General features: G+C 45.4%; 1 protein-coding gene across 1 annotated transcript; it reads left to right on the forward strand.

Annotated features, from left to right (window-relative positions):
- The first annotated feature begins 306 nt into the window (after nucleotides 1-306).
- Nucleotides 307-9552, forward strand: LOC149459339 (diphthamide biosynthesis protein 3-like). The gene is made up of 3 exons (XM_089681231.1): nucleotides 307-500; nucleotides 6503-6577; nucleotides 9066-9552. Exons 1-3 carry the CDS (start codon nucleotides 393-395, stop codon nucleotides 9132-9134), a joined length of 252 nt encoding a protein of 83 aa, XP_089537357.1. The 5' UTR covers nucleotides 307-392; the 3' UTR covers nucleotides 9135-9552.
- Nucleotides 9553-17781: the final 8229 nt, after the last annotated feature.

The raw sequence follows: 17781 nt of genomic DNA on the forward strand, positions 1-17781 counted from the left end.
AAAAACTGCACAGGTGATTAAATACCACTGAAAGCTCAATTCGTGGGGAAAAAGGATGCAAATTTGATTTGGCTGCTGCGTTGCATGACTGTGCAATTGTCAGTTAAAGTAACGCAGCGCCGTAATGCAAAAAATGGCCTGGTCAGGAAGGTGGGGGTAAATCCTCTGGAGGGCAAGTGGTTAAAGAGTAGGATTTTGGTCATAAAGAAAAGTTCCAGCTTCAGTCATTTCCTAATGCCAGAGTCAAACATGGCTACTTCTAGCCCATGTGTCTCAGCGTAATGACGCATGTGACGGTAGGCGAGGCATTGACGTACAGCTGGAGAGGCGGAGCCGGGTGCTGTAGCGTGTTCGGTAGCGCTGGAGGTGTAGGGCTCGCTCCGGGTGTCGGGATGGCGGTGTACCATGATGAGGTGGAGATCGAGGACTTCGAGTATGACGAGGATACGGAGACGTATTATTACCCCTGTCCGTGCGGGGACAAGTTCGCCATCACTAAGGTATGATGATCACAGATGAGAGAGCGCTCACGTGTCACATGACTCAGAGCATCAGTGGGCTGTGACAGCTGACACCCGGGGCGTGGTCTGTGACTTCTTATACAAGCCTTACATAGCACTGGGGGCAGTCGAGGTTAGTTCACGTTTGTAATGACTTTTGCTGTTCAGCCTATGGCCTCAAATAGTAGACAGATGACCCAAGTGTGGCGAAGCCTGGCCTATAAAGTAGTATTCTGGGTGATGAGTAACATCTGGCTGGGAGATATGGTACATTGAGTGCGCCCGCACAATCAAATGAAGGCCATATTCACATCTAGCGATTTGAGACGCAGGGGTTTGTTTACGTGCCATGCATAGGGCAGCCTATTGATTTCAATGGGCTGTTTACTTGCGGAAAAGTAGCTCATGCAGCATTTCGGGTTGCACATTTTTGCCGCATTTGTTCGTGTTAGCATGCAGCAAAATGCATGCTTGCTTCCTGCATTTTGTGCCATTAACAATGGCACCACAAGCATGTCATGCATTTCCAGTTGTGAATGGGCTCTAAGAAGCTTAGAGGTTCTGTATTGCTCCTCCCCGCCGTCCACAAATCCACACATGTGCAGAGCCCTCTCCCTCCTTGTCCTGCGGATTTGTGGCTGAGCAATACAGCAGATCCTTCCTGTGATGATGGGGACACGCTCAACATACCATCCAGCCTAGCTTATAGGTAGTGTGGTGCCAGTCACTCAGAATGCTGCTGTTTTGGCCAGGCTTTACAGAAGCCACTTGCCTACAGGGCATTTATATCCCCTTGCTGCCCAGGCCAATTTTCAGCTTTCAGTGCTGTCACACTTAGAATGACAATTGTGCGGTCATGCAACACTGTACTCATACAAAATTTTTATAATTTTTTTTGAGACAGAGCTCTTTTTTTGTGGTATTTAATCACCTCTGGGTTTTTTATTTTTTGCTAAACAAACCAAAAACAACTGAAAATTTTGAAAAAAATGTTTTTTCTTCGTTTTTGTTATAAATTTTGTAAATAAGTGATTTTTCTCCTTCACTGATGTGCGCTAATGAGGCTGCAGTGATGGGCACTGATAGGCTGCACTGATGAGGAGGCACTGGTAGGTGGCACTGGGCATTGACCGGCATCACTGATGGGCACTGAAAGGCAGCACTGACTGGTACTGATAGGCGGCACTGACTGTCAGCACTGATAGGTGGCACTGACTGGCATTGATAGGTGGCACTGATATGTGGCACTGATGGGCATTGGCAGGTGGCATTGATGAGCACTGACAGCTGGCATTGATGGACCCTGAAAGTTGGCACTGCTGGGGCTACACTGATCATCAGTGCCCTGATGATCAGTGTACATGTCCCCTCTGAGTAATGCTGATTACTGGCTCTCCTCTCAAGCTGTCAGCGTGACAGCTCATGAGGAGAGAAATGCTGATAACCGGCATTTCCTTATTTACATGCGATCAGCTGTGATTGGACACAGCTGATCACATGACTGAGCCGACATCTTCGGATTTTTCCATTGATCGGTGATCTGCTGTGTCCGAGGGACACAGTGCACCACTGATCAACGTGCTGCGCGCCCCTGGAGCCGCGCACGCGTGGGAGGACATCATATGACGTCCTCCCAGAACAAGAGAACCTCCTTGCACCCGTCATTTCCTTATATGGCGGGTGGGAGGCGGTTAAAGGAAACTCAATTTGTCCACATTGCACCACAATTTATAAACTATCGGGGCCCCTTGAATACACTGCGGGCTTAACTACTTGACAACCGGGCTATAGCTGAATGACAGCTACAGCGCGGTTGTCAAATTCTGGGAGGACTTCATTTGACATCCTCAAAGAAATCGCGCCCAGCGGCACACACCCGGCGCTGTCTGTGATCGCTGTATCCTACAGACACAGCTGATCACATGATAAGGTAAAAGGCTAATCATAGCGGCCTTTTACCACATGATCAGCTGTGTCCAATGACAGCTGATCACAAAGTAAATAGTTGCCAGTTATCGGTAGCATTTTCCTCATGCTGTCACAGTGTGAGGAAAGTGCTGCCGATAACCAGCAAGTGTCACAGAGGACATCTGCACGATTATCAGTGCAGCCCCAAAAGTGTCCATCAGTGCCACCTCATCAGTGCAGCCTCATCATCATCAGAAAACCTTTTTTTTTGTTCATTTTTTGCTCTTTTTTTTTTTTTGTCTATAGTGCAAAAATTAAAAAACCCAATGGTGATTTAATAACACCGAAAGAAAGCTCTATTTGTGTGAAAACAAATTATAAAAACCTCATTTGGGTACAGTGTTGCATGACCACGCAATTGTCATTCAAAGTGCAAGAGCGCTGAAAGCTGACAATTGGCCTGGGCAGGTAGGCACGTGGCTAAAGTGGTTGTAAATCTCAGACATGAAATATGAACAAAGCATATCGCTTTATATTTTGTACTTGTCTCAATCCAGAGCACTAAGTGTCCTTTCTGTCTGCTACCTAGTTCCTCTGCTGTAAGCATTTTTTTACTTCTGACAAGTATTCCTGATACCAAGGGAAAAATGGTGACGTAAGGGACCTCCAGAAGATTGAGAGCCTCAGCTGTCAATGAAGGGGGGTGTGCCCGATTCCTCCAATCAGCCCTCAGAGCTTTCCTCATTGATTTAACTTTAACTTGATTCAATTCAATGCTTTTCAGAGCTGAGTGATCCTGTGCAAATTCTGCACCTTGAGAGCTGATTCCCACATGTGCGGTGCAGATTGAAGCTCAGGTTTCACAGCTGATTAACACAGTAGTTGTTCAGCAGTTCAGATCAGGTTTAGGTGGGGATTTTATCCTTTTCACACATGTGCAGTGTAGAAATGGTTCCCAAATAAGTCAATAGCCTGTAATCCACACCTGGATCGAACAGCACTCTTTTTCAATCAGCACTGTCAGTGCACTGGACATATGTGAATAGGCACCATAGGAAGCAATGTTATTTCACATGACATGCATATTGGATGCGCTTCAAATCGCATCCAATCTGCATATATGTGAACCAGCACTAAATAGATGGAGGGGTAAGATGGCTGTAGATAGAAAGGTACAACATATGTAGTAGGATGTGTTTCATCTCAGTGTATCACCTGAGACCAGTCACTTCACTGGGTATAAGTAAGGGTTTACAACCACTTTAAATATAAACTTGAGCTAACGCTTTAAAGTGACACTAAACGATTCCCTTATTTAGCGTAAAATAATACATACACATTTACTACTTATTAGCCTTGTAATCTATTTTTAATGAAATTGTTTATTAAAGTGTTACTAAACCCAGGAGCCTGCATTCACTATATCTGGTCTCACACAGTACATACAACATGGAAATGCAATTATTTTAGTAAATAAACTGCTCAATACCTTATCTCATCAGTAGTTGGAGCAGTCTTGTGACTTCTATCAGTGTCCAGCCAAGCACTGGTTAAAGCTTGTAGGAGGAGTTTTTATTTTGCTCTAGGAGGATGCAGAACCCCTGACCTCTGTCTGGACAGTGCTATTTGGACCTGTGCTGATCACATGCACTCTCCCAAGAAAAAAAAACCTCTAGCAATACACACCAAACTGAGCATGTGCAGAGTGACTGCACATATGTCTAATCAGGAGATAAGAGGGGAGCCCGGGAAGAAGGGGAGGATCAGAGAAGACAGGATCAAACATACTTTTTACACAATGCAGAGGATTAACCCCTTAGGTTCCACAGTGAGTATAACAAGCATGCTTTACTCCATATACAGACTGATGTTACTGTTGTGGGTTTAGTAACACTTTAATGGGTTTATCTGCCTTCTTGTAAAGTCCTTTTGTGAGCTCCCGAACCTCTCCTTTTCCCCCTCATTTCTGTGTTTTTTTTTTTTTTTTTATATACAAGCAAGTTAGTTTCAGTCATGCGCACTTCTCTATACATCCTACAAATGTCATAATTGTTAGCCCATCTCAGGAGTGAACAGGGGTGGCTCATTCCTTTATACAGCTGGACTATGAAGATTGAATGTAGACTCCCTCTAACAGAAAGTCAGATCATAGCAAGTAAAAAAAAAGGAATTTGGAGGAGACTGAGAGCAATATTTTTAAAATAATTTCTGCATACATACTGTATACTAACACATTATGGCTGAAAGCTCCTGGGGCCTTATTGTTTTGTATCAATGGTTTACTTCTGCTTTAAAGCAAGTTCCCTACCACTGGTAATCGCTCCATGTGCTGTTACATGCAGATGTGGCTGCCTGTCATTCATTTGTGCAGACTTCCTGCTCACAGCTGATAATGTGTACCTATGATTCTAGCTGTTAAAGGATAGGTTCATCTATATATTCAGGATGTAACATGTTGTGAAAGCATCGGCTTTGACAGCTAGCGGGGGATCTTCTTCGAACCCAAAAGTCCACCCCCCACTAGCTTTAAGAATACACCATATGCACCTAATCACCTGTGTGCAGGGCTGGTGCTAGACTATTTTGCACCCTAGGCAAGACCAGCTACTTACGCCCCCTCCCCCCATCAAAAAATAAATATATTTTTTAAAAAACAGAAAATTTTAAATCAACACAACATGAAACTGCTAAATTTCTTTTAATTTGCAAAAATAAGTGCCATGAGATACCACAAGCATCAATATTTAAGATAAAATCAGTGTCACAGATGGACTGTATCTGTGGCTGGCAGTGGCAGGGTGACAGTTGCAGTGAGTGGAGGATGATGGATCCACACTCTGACAGATCCTAGGCTGGAGTTCCCCAGGCAATGGGGGGAGATAAAACGCTGTGACAGCAGGCAGCTGAACTGAGCGATCCCCACAGAGTTACAGATCCGATACAACACCAACACTGACACAGATCAGCAGGCACTAGAAGAGCAGGTTGTGGAATTGTGAAGATGTCATCGCTCACTGTCACACTGCACATGTGATGGATGTCCGGCCAGCTGGGTCATACTTGCACAGACACAAGACATCAGAGTCAGACATTACCTTCTTCCGTAGGCGCAGCTCCACCTCTGCTGATGAATAGGAAGAGAGAGGCTGGACCTCCACAGCGATCAGCAGCCGACTTGCAGTATGGGACTGAGTCTGAGAGGAACACTGGAAGGAGCCTAAGCTCGGCTGCTACACTGGCTCCAGACATCCGGCATCTTCCTGTCCTTTCTTCCTCCCCTCTGCTGCCCCTCCTATCAGATGAAGATTCATTCATGACGTGGTGACACAGAGTGCCGGCCTGTGCTGCGCCCAGGCATCCCTAGGTGGCAGTGTGCCCTAGCGGCCGCCTAGTTTGCCTAGTGGAAGCACCAGCCCTGCCTATCTGCACGAGTATCAGTAGTACACAGAAATGGAAATATTAAAGAATCACGGACTATAGACTCATTTAGGTACTCTTGTGCTGCATAATGATTTTGAAAAACAGAACCAAGAAAAATTTAATCTGTTAGTGGTGACCCAGATTTGTCTAGCCCAGCCTTTTTTAACCAGGGTGCCTTCTAGTTTCTTCACGGGTGCCTTGGCAAAATGCCTAAAAACTGTATACAAGCCAGCAGGTGGATCAAGACTGCCACAGATTTTCATTGTACACCGTTACAACTTTCTAGCTGCTGGTGACATAACAACCAACGATGTCATAAGTTGATAAGGACACTGGGCACCAGCACAGCATTCTTGTTTGCCCCTCTCTGTCAGCATTGGGGTCACACTAGCCGAGAGAGAGAAACTGAGGGAGAGGAGAAACAATGGAATACTACCGGTTTGCAAAGGTGTATTTGCTTTGGAAGAATAAATCATCTCTAACATTGAGTGTCCTACATGTACAGATGTTGCTGCGTTCTGTAAAACTATTTGTTTAATTTTTTACATTTTGCACTGCTCTAGCCAAACAAAATAATTTACAGCCTGACACATATTAACCCTGTTTTTTTTCTGGTAGATTTTAGCGTCCGGTGACGGTTCTAACTCTTGGGTTGTTCACATTTTTATTTTCAGGAAGATTTGGAAAATGGAGAAGAAGTTGCAACATGTCCTAGCTGTTCATTACTTGTCCGAGTCATCTATGATAAGGTGGGTCACACACTCCACTCATTGGGTCAGAGTTTTTCTAGCTTTTTTTTACACAGAAATATCAGCTCAGTAAGGGATGCTAATGCTGAATAATAGCTGTATTATATCTGTGAAAATGTGGAATGCTGTTCTCTGACAGAATCTATTTCTGTAAGGTTGGGTCAATGGGTTGAGCTGTCAGCCCAATCACTGCGAGAATAACCGTTAGTAGCAGTCTGGTCACAGCATGTGAATATGCTCAATCTTGGAGGTACATCTTTTTATGGGCTTTCATTTACTCATGAACAGGGTATGAAGAGTGACAAAATAGCTAGAGATCTGTGTTTTGGGGCATAAAAAGTGACACTATATTGCCAATAGTATTGGGACATCCCTCCAAATCATTGTTCCAATCACCTCCATAGCCACAGGTGTATAAAATCCAGCACCTAGGCATGCAGACTGCTTCTGCACACATTCGTGAAAGAATGGGTCGCTCTCAGGAGCTCAGTGAATTCAGGAATGGTATGTGATAGGTTGCCACCTGTGTAATAAGTCCATTTGTGAAATTTCCTTGTTAGAAAATATTCCACGGTCAACTGTTAGTGGTATTATAACAAAGTGGAAAAAACTGGGAACATCAGCAACTCAGCCACGAAGTGGTAGGCCACATAAAATGACAGAATGGGGTCAGCACATGCTGAAATGCACAGTGCGCAGAAGTTGCCAACTGTCTGCAGAGTCAATAGCTAAAGACCTCCAAACTTCGTGTGGCCTTCAGATTAGTGCAACAGTGCATAGAGAGCTTCATGGAATGGGTTTCCATGGCCGAGCAGCTGCATCCAAGCCTTACATCACCAAGTGAAGTGCAAAGTGTCGGATGCAGTGGTGTAAAGTACACTGCCATTGGACTCTAGAGCAGTGGAGACATGTTCTCTGTAGTGACGAATCATGCTTCTCTGTCTGGCAATCCGATGGAAGTCATGGCAGAGGTATGAGCATAGAGATTAAAAGCCAAGCGCTTTTAATATTAGGGCACTTACCTGTCCAGGCATCCAGTGGTGTTCTCACCCCGAGCCGATTCTTCAATCGGCTGTCAGGAGCTGGCGCAACCATCTTGACTAAGGGAAACCAACAGCGAAGCCTTACAGCTTCACCGCTGTTCTCCTACTGCACATGGGCAAAATGCACTGCACTTTGTGAATGGGTCGCAGTCCTCTGGGACCTGTTGATTTTCTGAGGGCTGCAGGAGGGACAAACTCCTGGCTCAGTTTGCTGCAGCAAACTGAGCCGGAGATGGGCGCAGGTACTTGTCAAAACCAGGTACCCGCTCCCTCCCAAAAGGTGCCAAATGTGGCAGCGGAGGTGGGAGGAGGCAGAGAAGCGTAGCTTCCACTTTTGCGTGGAACTCTGCTTTCAGAAGGACCCAAACTGGAACAAGAGGAGAAGGAGCTGCAGCATTACAGGACTGCAGCTTTAGGTAATTTTATAATGAAAAGGGGCTTGGGCTTCCTTAGTAGACCGAGGTTGGCCACACAAAAAATACAGGAAGGCAAGTAAAATGCCAGGGTGATTTATTGATCGAAGTTTAGGTTTACATCTAAACAAACCTGATGGAGTAGTTGTGCACTTTGAGGTAGGTCCTTCTATATTTGAAGGGAGGGGGTTCTTTACACTGGTGTGACCCTGTCTACACAATAATAACTTGCAAAGATCAAATGTTTTTTTTTTCACTTCAGGATGATGTATTTTACAATAAAATGTAACTTGCTTTAATCACAGGTCACACCACTGCGATTTATGTGCTTATTGCTACTCGTGAAGATTTTCAATAATTTCTTTCAATTCGCAGTGCGATTTCTGTTCTATGTATGTGAAATCGCAACAAAACTGCAGAAATAGTAATGAAGAACTACTTTAGAAATCGCGCTGCAGCAAATCGCACGTGTTAAGACACTGATATTCATTCGATGCGATTTCAATTTGCAAATCGCATCGGTATGACCACTGTACATGCGTACAATAGGGTGCGATTTGCAAGTCGCATGCCAAGTCACACGCCAAGTCGCACCTGGTGTGATCGGGGACTTAAGTTTAGTTTTTGTGATAACATCAAGGGTGGTCTGGCTGTTGTCCGTGATTAGCATGTAAGGTCTTTTTGCTCACCTCAACCTAATGTGACTTAGATTTTCTCTGAAGTCCCTAGACTTGGCTCCCTCATCCAGAAATCATGGACCTGCAGCCTCTGCCTAGCTTGCTCCGTTCCAGCAGCCACACAAAAGACAATCTGGCCAGCAAATTGCCTGGGAGACCATTGAAATCCATAGTTTTACAGTGCAGTAAAAGGTTGCAAACTGCAGCCTGCATCTTGGTGTTTTTTTTTTTTCTGAAATATTTCAGACTTGGAATTGTGGAGAGACATTGAAATGTATCTATTTGTTTTTGTTTTGATCTTTCAAGCACTGATATATGACAGAACTTGATAATAACAATGATGTTATATTTGCAGGATGAATTCATGAAAGGGGAAGCTGTTCCTGAACCGGTTTCTGGCAAAACTGAACTGTTAAAGTGCTGATCATGAATTTGAGCTTTATCCTTCTGTGTGGACGCCCCATTGCTGCTGCTGGACTGCTGTTTAAATCCTCCCTTTTGGATACAAGACTTGTTACAGTTGGCTACTTGTTCCAGTTTGTTTTAAAATTTCACAGCACATAACTAATGCGCAAGTTTTTCATTGCTGCATATCAGATGGCAAATGAAAGTGCTTTTCTTTGGGTTGCAGTACTGCAGAATAACATGACTTAATTAGATCGGGATTGTCTATGCTTTCTTCTGGAAACCTTGTGATAAATCTTAAGCCATTTCTTACCAAATGCATGATGCCATTTGCACTTTTTTGAACCGACTGAGCAAAATAGAACCCTAGGAAAACTTTACATATTTTTACTGTAAGCTGTATATATTTTAATAAAGTGTTTATTTTATTTCTATTACATTTTTTGTAGCATTTGATATCTTTGCCAAATCGAATGCTTGCACTTAATTGCTCTCATCCACAGAATATTTGAACTTCCTAAAACTGACACCACCTACAGTTATATAAATAAAATAAGATGTCTGGGGATTTTATTAAAGTGGACCTTTCAGTAACCTTATAAGTGTGCATGAGTAAATTCCTGACACGTCCGATAAATACATGGACTGTATAGTTATCTGTTTTCTACTTCTTACCTTTTTAAAAAGCAGTTCTGATCTGCAGGCAGATTTACCAAGGTTTAGATGATTTTGAGAACAGTCACAAGGATTGTGTTGTGTCCTAGCCATTCTCTCAGATCAAGAATTGGATGCTAACCCTGGACAGTGTAATCTCAGAGTGAGTTCTGTCTAAAAGGTAAGAGTTTGCATGTTCTCCCTTTTGTCTGCGTGGGTACTCCGGATTTCCTCCCACACTCCAAAGACATACTGGTAGGTTAATTGGATCCTTTCTAAATTGTGTGTGTGTGTTAGGGCCCTTAAATTGTAAGCTCCTTGAGGGCAGGGACTGATTTGAATGTGCTATATACAGTCAGGTCCATAAATATTGGCACATCGACACAATTCTAACATTTTTGGCTCTATACTCCACCACAATGGATTTGAAATGAAACTAACAAGATGTGCTTTAACTGCAGACTGTCAGCTTTAATTTGAGGGTATTTACACCCAAATCAGGTGAACGGTGTAGGAATTACAACAGTTTGCATATTTGCCTCCCACTTGTTAAGTGACCAAAAGTAATGGGACAGAATAATAATCATAAATCAAACTTTCACTTTTTAATACTTGGTTACAAATCCTTTGCAGTCAATTACAGCCTGAAGTCTGGAACGCATAGACATCACCAGACGCTGGGTTTCATCCCTGGTGATGCTCTGCCAGGCCTCTACTGCAACTGTCTTCAGTTCCTGCTTGTTCTTGGGGCATTTTCCCTTCAGTTTTGTCTTCAGCAAGTGAAATGCATGCTCAATCGGATTCAGGTCAGGTGATTGACTTGGCCATTGCATAACATTCTTTCCCTTAAAAAACTCTTTGGTTGCTTTTGCAGTATGCTTTGGGTCATTGTCCATCTGCACTGTGAAGCGGCGTCCAATGAGTTCTGAAGCATTTGGCTGAATATGAGCAGATAATATTCCCGAAACACTTCAGAATTCATCCTGCTGCTTTTGTCAGCAGTCACATCATCAATAAATACAAGAGAACCAGTTCCATTGGCAGCCATACATGCCCACGCCATGACACTACCACCACCATGCTTCACTGATGAGGTGGTATGCTTAGGATCATGAGCAGTTCCTTTCCTTCTCCATACTGTTCTCTTCCCATCACTCTGGTACAAGTTGATCTCGGTCTCAACTGTCCATAGGATGTTGTTCCAGAACTGTGAAGGCTTTTTTAGATGTCGTTTGGCAAACTCTAATCTGGCCTTCCTGTTTTTGAGGCTCACCAATGGTTTACATCTTGTGGTGAACCCTCTGTATTCACTCTGGTGAAGTCTTCTCTTGATTGTTGACTTTGACACACATACACCTACCTCCTGGAGAGTGTTCTTGATCTGGCCAACTGTTGTGAAGGGTGTTTTCTTCACCAGGGAAAGAATTCTTCGGTCATCCACCACAGTTGTTTTCCGTGGTCTTCCGGGTCTTTTTGGTGTTGCTGAGCTCACCGGTGCGTTCCTTCTTTTTAAGAATGTTCCAAACAGTTGTTTTGGCCACGCCTAATGTTTTTGCTATCTCTCTGATGGGTTTGTTTTGTTTTTTCAGCCTAATGATGGCTTGCTTCACTGATAGTGACAGCCCTTTGGATCTCATCTTGAGAGTTGACAGCAACAGATTCCAAATGCAAATAGCACACTTGAAATGAACTCTGGACCTTTTATCTGCTCATTGTAATTGGGATAATGATGGAATAACACACACCTAGCCATGGAACAGCTGAGAAGCCAATTGTCCCATTACTTTTGGTCCCTTAACAAGTGGGAGGCACATATGCAAACTGTTGCAATTCCTACACCATTCACCTGATTTGTATGTAAATACCCTCAAATTAAAGCTGACAGTCTGCAGTTAAAGCACATCTTGTTCATTTCATTTCAAATCCATTGTGGTGTTGTATAGAGCCAAAAATGTTAGAATTGTGTAGATGTCCCAATATTTATGGACCGGACTGTATGTAGACTGATTAAAAAATATAAAGGAAGACATTGAAAACACATCAGATCTCAATGTGGAAAAATATGCTGGATATCTATACTGATATGGGCTGGGTAATGTGTTAGGAATGTAAGGGTGCCCCATCATTTCATGGAAATGAAAATTATCAACCTACAGAGGACTGAATTCAAAGACACCCTGAAATTCAAAGTGAAAAAAATTAGGCAGCAGGCTAGTCCATTTTGCTATAATTTCATTGCAGCAACTCAAAATGATGCTCAGTAGTTTGTATGGCCCCCACATGCTTGTATGCATGCCTGACAACGTTTGTGCATGCTCCTAATGAGACAACAGATGGTGTCCTGGGGTATTTCCTCCCAGATCTGGACCAGGGCATCACTGAGCTCCTGGACAGTCTGAGGTGCAACCTGGTGGTGTAGGATGGACTGAAACATGATATCCCAGAGGTGTTCTATTGGATTTAGGTCACGGGAGTGTGGGGGCCATTCAATGGTATCATTTCTTTCATCCTCCAGGAACTGCCTGCATACTCTTGCCACATGAGGCTGGGAATTGTTGTGCACCAGGAGAAATCCAGGACCCACTGCACCAGCGAAGGGTCTGACAATGGGTCCAAGGATTTCATCCCAATACCTAATGGTAGTCAGGGTGCCATTGTCTAGCCTGTAGAGGTCTGTGCGTCCCTCCATGGATATGCCTCCCCAGACCATCATTGACCCACCACCAAAACGGTCATGCTGAATGATGTTACAAGCAGCATAATGTTCTCCATGGCTTCTCCAGACCCTTCCATGTCTGTCACGTGCTCAGGGTGAACCTGCTCTCAAAAAAAGCACAGGGTACCAGTAGCAGACCTGACAATTCTGGTGTTCAATGTAAAATACCAGTTGAGCGCTATGGTACCGGGCAGTGAGCACAGGGCCCACTAGAGGATATCGGGCTTTCAGGCTACCCTCATGAAGTCTGTTCTAATTGGTCAGAGACATTCACACCAGTGGCCTGCTGGAGATCATTTTGTAGGGCTCTGGCAGTGCTCATCCTGTTCCTCCTTGCACAAAGGAGCAGATACCGATCCTGCTGATGGCTTAAGGACCTTATATGGCCCTGTCCAGCTCTCCTAGAGTAACTGCCTGTCTCCTGGAATCTCCTCCATGCTCTTGAGAGAGTGCTGGGAGACACAGCAAACCTTCTGGCAATGACATGTATTGATGTGCCATCCTGGAGGAGTTGGACTACCTGTGCAATCTCCATAGGGTCCAGGTATCGCCTCATGCTACCAGTAGTGACACTGACCCTAGCCAAATGCGAAACTAGTAAAAAACAGAAAAGATGAGTAAGGGATAACAATTTCAGTGGCCTCCACTTGTAAAACCATTCCTGTTTTGGGGGTTGTCTCATTGTTGTCTCCGTACACTCACCTATAACTCCATAACACATTCCATGCCTCCCCCATACACTCTCCATAAAACACTCCATGCATCCCCCATACACTCTACCCCATAAAAACGCTCCATGCTTCCCATACACTCTCCTATACCCCATAACACACTCCATGTGTCCCCCTTACACTCTCTAAAACCCCATAAAACACTCCATGTGTCTCCCATAGCACATTCCATGCGTCCCCCATACACTCTCCAATACCCCATAACACCCTCCATGCGTCCCTATACACTCTGCTATACCCAATGACACACTCCATAACACACTACATGCATCCCCCATACACATCCCTACACCCCCTAACATACTCCATGCATCCCACATACACTTGCCATAACACACTCTGTGTTCCCCATAAACTCTCCATAACCAGGAACGCACTGCATGCGTCCCCCATGCACTCTCCAATACCCCATAGCGCACTCCATGCGACCTCCATTACACACTCTATGCATCCACCATACAGTCTCCATAAGACACTCCATGCATCCCCCATACACTCTCCTATATTCCGTAACGCACTCCATGCATCCCCCGTACACTCTCTTATACCCAATAGCACACTCCATGTGTCCCCCATACACTCTCCTATACTCCATAGCACAATCTAGGTGTCCTCCATAAACTCTTCTATACCCCATAGCACACGTCATGCATCCCCCATATACTCTCCTATGCCCTGTAGCACACTCCATGCATCCCCATACATTCTCCTATACCCCATAGCGCACTCCATGCGTCCCCATACATTCTCCTATACCCCATAGCGCACTCCATGCGTCCCCTATACACTCTCCTTTACCCCAAAATACACTTCATGCGTCCCGATACACTCTTATACTCCATGCGTCCCCAATACACTCTCCTGTACCCCATAGCGCACTCCATCTGTCCCTCATACAGTCCCGTATACACTCTCCATAACTCACTCCATGAGTCACCCATACACTCTCCTATACCCCATACCACACTTCATGCGTCCCCATACACTCTGTTATACTCCATGCGTCCCCCATATACTTTCCTACACTCCATAACATACTCTATGCATCCCCCACACTCTCTCCATAACACACTCCATGTGTCCCCAAACACCCTTCTATACCCCATTGTGTACTCCATGTGTCTTCTACAACACACTTTATGCGTCCACCATACACTCTGCATAACATACTCCATGCGTCCACCATACACTTTGCATAGCATACTCCATGCGTCCCCCATACACTATCCTATACCTAACACTCCCCTATACCACATAGAGCACTCCATACATTCCCCATAACAAACTTCATGCATCTATGCCCCACTGGAAACGCTTACAAAGGGGAGAGGCACCATTGTAGCTCCGCCTAGCTGTGTGGACGTTCGGTCTCCTCCAACCAAATGGACACACAGCGGTTGGTCGGTCAGTTGTGATGTGGTGGCGTGGTCGGAAACACCGAGCCGGGATCGGTCCCCCTCAGTCCCCCATGAAATGACTGGATTCTTCCTGTGTCTGGGTTTTCCTCCTAATAAAGGACGTTTTCCCAGTGTGGTGTCTTTCTTCTCTATTGCTGGATTGGATGGTTGTGAAGGAGTAACCAGGTGTACTATGTACCCCATACTCTTCCACGGAGGGGGCGGGATCTGGGGCCCTCTTACTGTTCAGGGAGCTTCCACATTCTGATAAGTCACCCCCCCCCCCCCCCGAACCCCACAACCACTGGGCCAGGGTTGTGAGGAAGAGGCCCTTGTCCTCATCAACATGGGGGACGGCTACTGTGCCTGCGGTCACCCCTGCCAGGGACCCCCCATGTTGAGGGCATGTGGCTCGGTAAGATTCAGGAGGGGGGGCTGCATGCCCACCCCCCCTTTCCTGGCCTGCCAGGCAGTGTGCTCGGATGAAGGGTCTGGTAGGGCTTCTGGAGGGGACCCTACGCTAAATTTTTCAGTGGGGTTCCCCTTAAAAGCCTTACCAGATCTGAAGGGCCTGGTATGGCTTCTGGGGGGAACCCCCGCATTTTGTTTAATGGGGTCCGATATAGAGGATCTATGGATGTTTTTGAATTTCCAGTCAGACAAGTCTTAAAGAACCTGCTTTGGCTTTTTTGGGGGGACTATACACACATTTGTCACATCTATAGGGCCTGGTGTGGCTTTTAGTGGGGACCGCACACATATTTTGGGAATTCTAGTCAGAGCAGACCTAAAGGGCCTGGCATAGCTTTTGGGGGACCCCATGCATATTTTTGGATTTTCAGCCAGAGAAGACCTAAAGGGCGTGGTATGGCTTTTGGGGAGCCCCCATTCATTTTTGGGGGTTCCAGTCAGGCCAGGCCTAAGGAGCCCAGTATGGCTTTTGGTGGGAGGGGTACACATGCATATTTTTGGGGGGCCACTCCCTTCAGACCTAAAAGGTCTGGTTTGTGTTGTTTTGATGGGGGGGGGGGGGGGGGGGGTTGCAGTAAGACCAGACCTAAAGGGTCTGGTATGACATTTGGCAGGGAGGGACCCCACACCATTTTGAGGGGTTCCAGTCAAATCAGACCTAAAGGGCCTTGTAGGACTTTTGGGGGACCTACAGTGAAGGATATAAGTATTTGATTCCATGCTGGTTTTGAATGTTTGCCCACTCACAAAGAAATGATCAGTCTAAAAATCAAATGGTAGGTGTATTGTAACACAGAGACAGAATAGCAACAAAAATTTCAAAAGAAATGCATGTCTAACAAATGATGCACTGATTTGCATGTTCGTGAGGGAAATAAGTATTTGATCTCCTTCACAAAACATGACTTAGTACTTGGTGGCCAATCACGTTTTCACCACCATGTTTGACAGTTGGGATGGTGTTCTTGGGGTCATAGGCAGCATTCCTCCTCCTCCAAACACGGCGAGTTGAGTTGATGCCAAACAGCTTGATTTTGGTCTCATCTGACCACAGCACTTTCAACCAGTCCTCCTCTGCATCATTCAGATGTTCAGTGGAAAACTTCAGACGGTCCTGGACATGTGCTTTCTTGAGCAGAGGGACCTTGCGGGCACTGCAGGATTTCAATCCTTGTTGCGTAGTGTGCTACCAATTGTTTTCTTGGTGACTGTGGTCCCAGCTGCCTGGAGATCATTGACAAGATCCTCACGTGTAGTTCTGGGGCGATTCCTCACTGTTCTCATGATCATTGACACTCCACGAGGTGAGATCTTGCACGGTGCACAAGATCTAGGGAGACTGACAGTTGTTTTGCGTTTCTTCCATTTGCGAATGATTGCACCAACTGTTGTCACCTTCTCACCAAGCTGCTTGGCGATAGTTTGGTAGCCCAGTCCAGCCTTGTGTAGGTCTACAATCTCGTCCATGACATCCCGGGACAGCACTTTGGTCTTTGCCATGGTGGAGAGTTTGGAATTTGATTAATTGCTCCCATGGACAGGTGTCTTTTATACAAATAACAAAATGAGATTAGCAGCACTCCCTTTAAGAGACTGCTTCTAATCTCAGCTTGTTACCTGTATGAAAGACACTTGGTAGCCAGAAATCCTGCTGAATGATAGGGGATCAAATACGTATTTCCCTCGTGAACATGCAAATCAGTGCATCATTTGTTAGACATTCATTCAAAGTCAGCAGGGGATCAAATACTTATTTCCTTCACTGTATATATCAAACTAGAGCTCGGACACTAATAAGGGCCATGGCTGAAAACATCCCAAAATACCACCATGAAATAGAACGCTCCTCTATCTCTCCTCTCCATCCCCCACAAAGGAAATGATGACACAAGGAATAACCACAGGAAAAAACGCAACAAAATGCAATAGGAGAGGAATAAAACGCAGATAAACGTTGGTGAATGTATGTGAGAGTTTCTGCACACACGTGTGACGAGTCCTATATGAGAGGAGGAGGAGAGGAGTACAGGGATATGGGGGAGGACGTCTCCAATGTCATGGGGCATTCTCTGTGTGCGCCCCCCCCCCCCCCCAACGCAGGACATTGGTGGGAAGTGAAGCCTTCAGACATGGAGCACACTGCCTTGTACCTGGACAAGGTGGCCGAATGCTGGTGGTGGACTTGAATGGGTCACATTCAGCAGGCACTAGGCCCATCCAAAGCAACAGGTGGGAGATTCCTGCTGCAGCCACTAAGCCAAACATTGCCGCCACGCCATGACTACACCCTTGGACACTGCCTCTGCAGCTACAGGGGGAGGGGTTGGGGGCCAAGAAAAATGCAGCTCATTCGGGAGGTTTTACTGCCCCTCAACCACTAGTGTGAACAAGTCCTTCTGCAGGGGGTTGAGGCATGGTGCTCCAGGTTTTTAATAGTTAACACATATGGTGTGGAGGTGACATAACTCCTACGAGCCACCTCTCAAATGCTTTTATAAAGAGATCTCCTGTGGATTGCTTTTCAGAAGACAACATGTGTAAACAAGGCCTTAGAGGAATCGCTATCTGACCATAGGTAGGCTGGGGCAGCATGAAGTGTGGGCTCCGTACTTCTATGGAACATCAGGGAAATGTACCGGGAAGGAGATCACAGCAGGTCAAAGCTCTACCAATTCCCCAGCATTCAGTCCAGCTATT

The sequence above is a fragment of the Staurois parvus genome, unplaced genomic scaffold (assembly GCF_062004578.1).
Source record: "Staurois parvus isolate SC_StPar_1 unplaced genomic scaffold, SC_StPar_1.0 ptg000262l, whole genome shotgun sequence".
NCBI classification, from domain to species: domain Eukaryota; kingdom Metazoa; phylum Chordata; class Amphibia; order Anura; family Ranidae; genus Staurois; species Staurois parvus.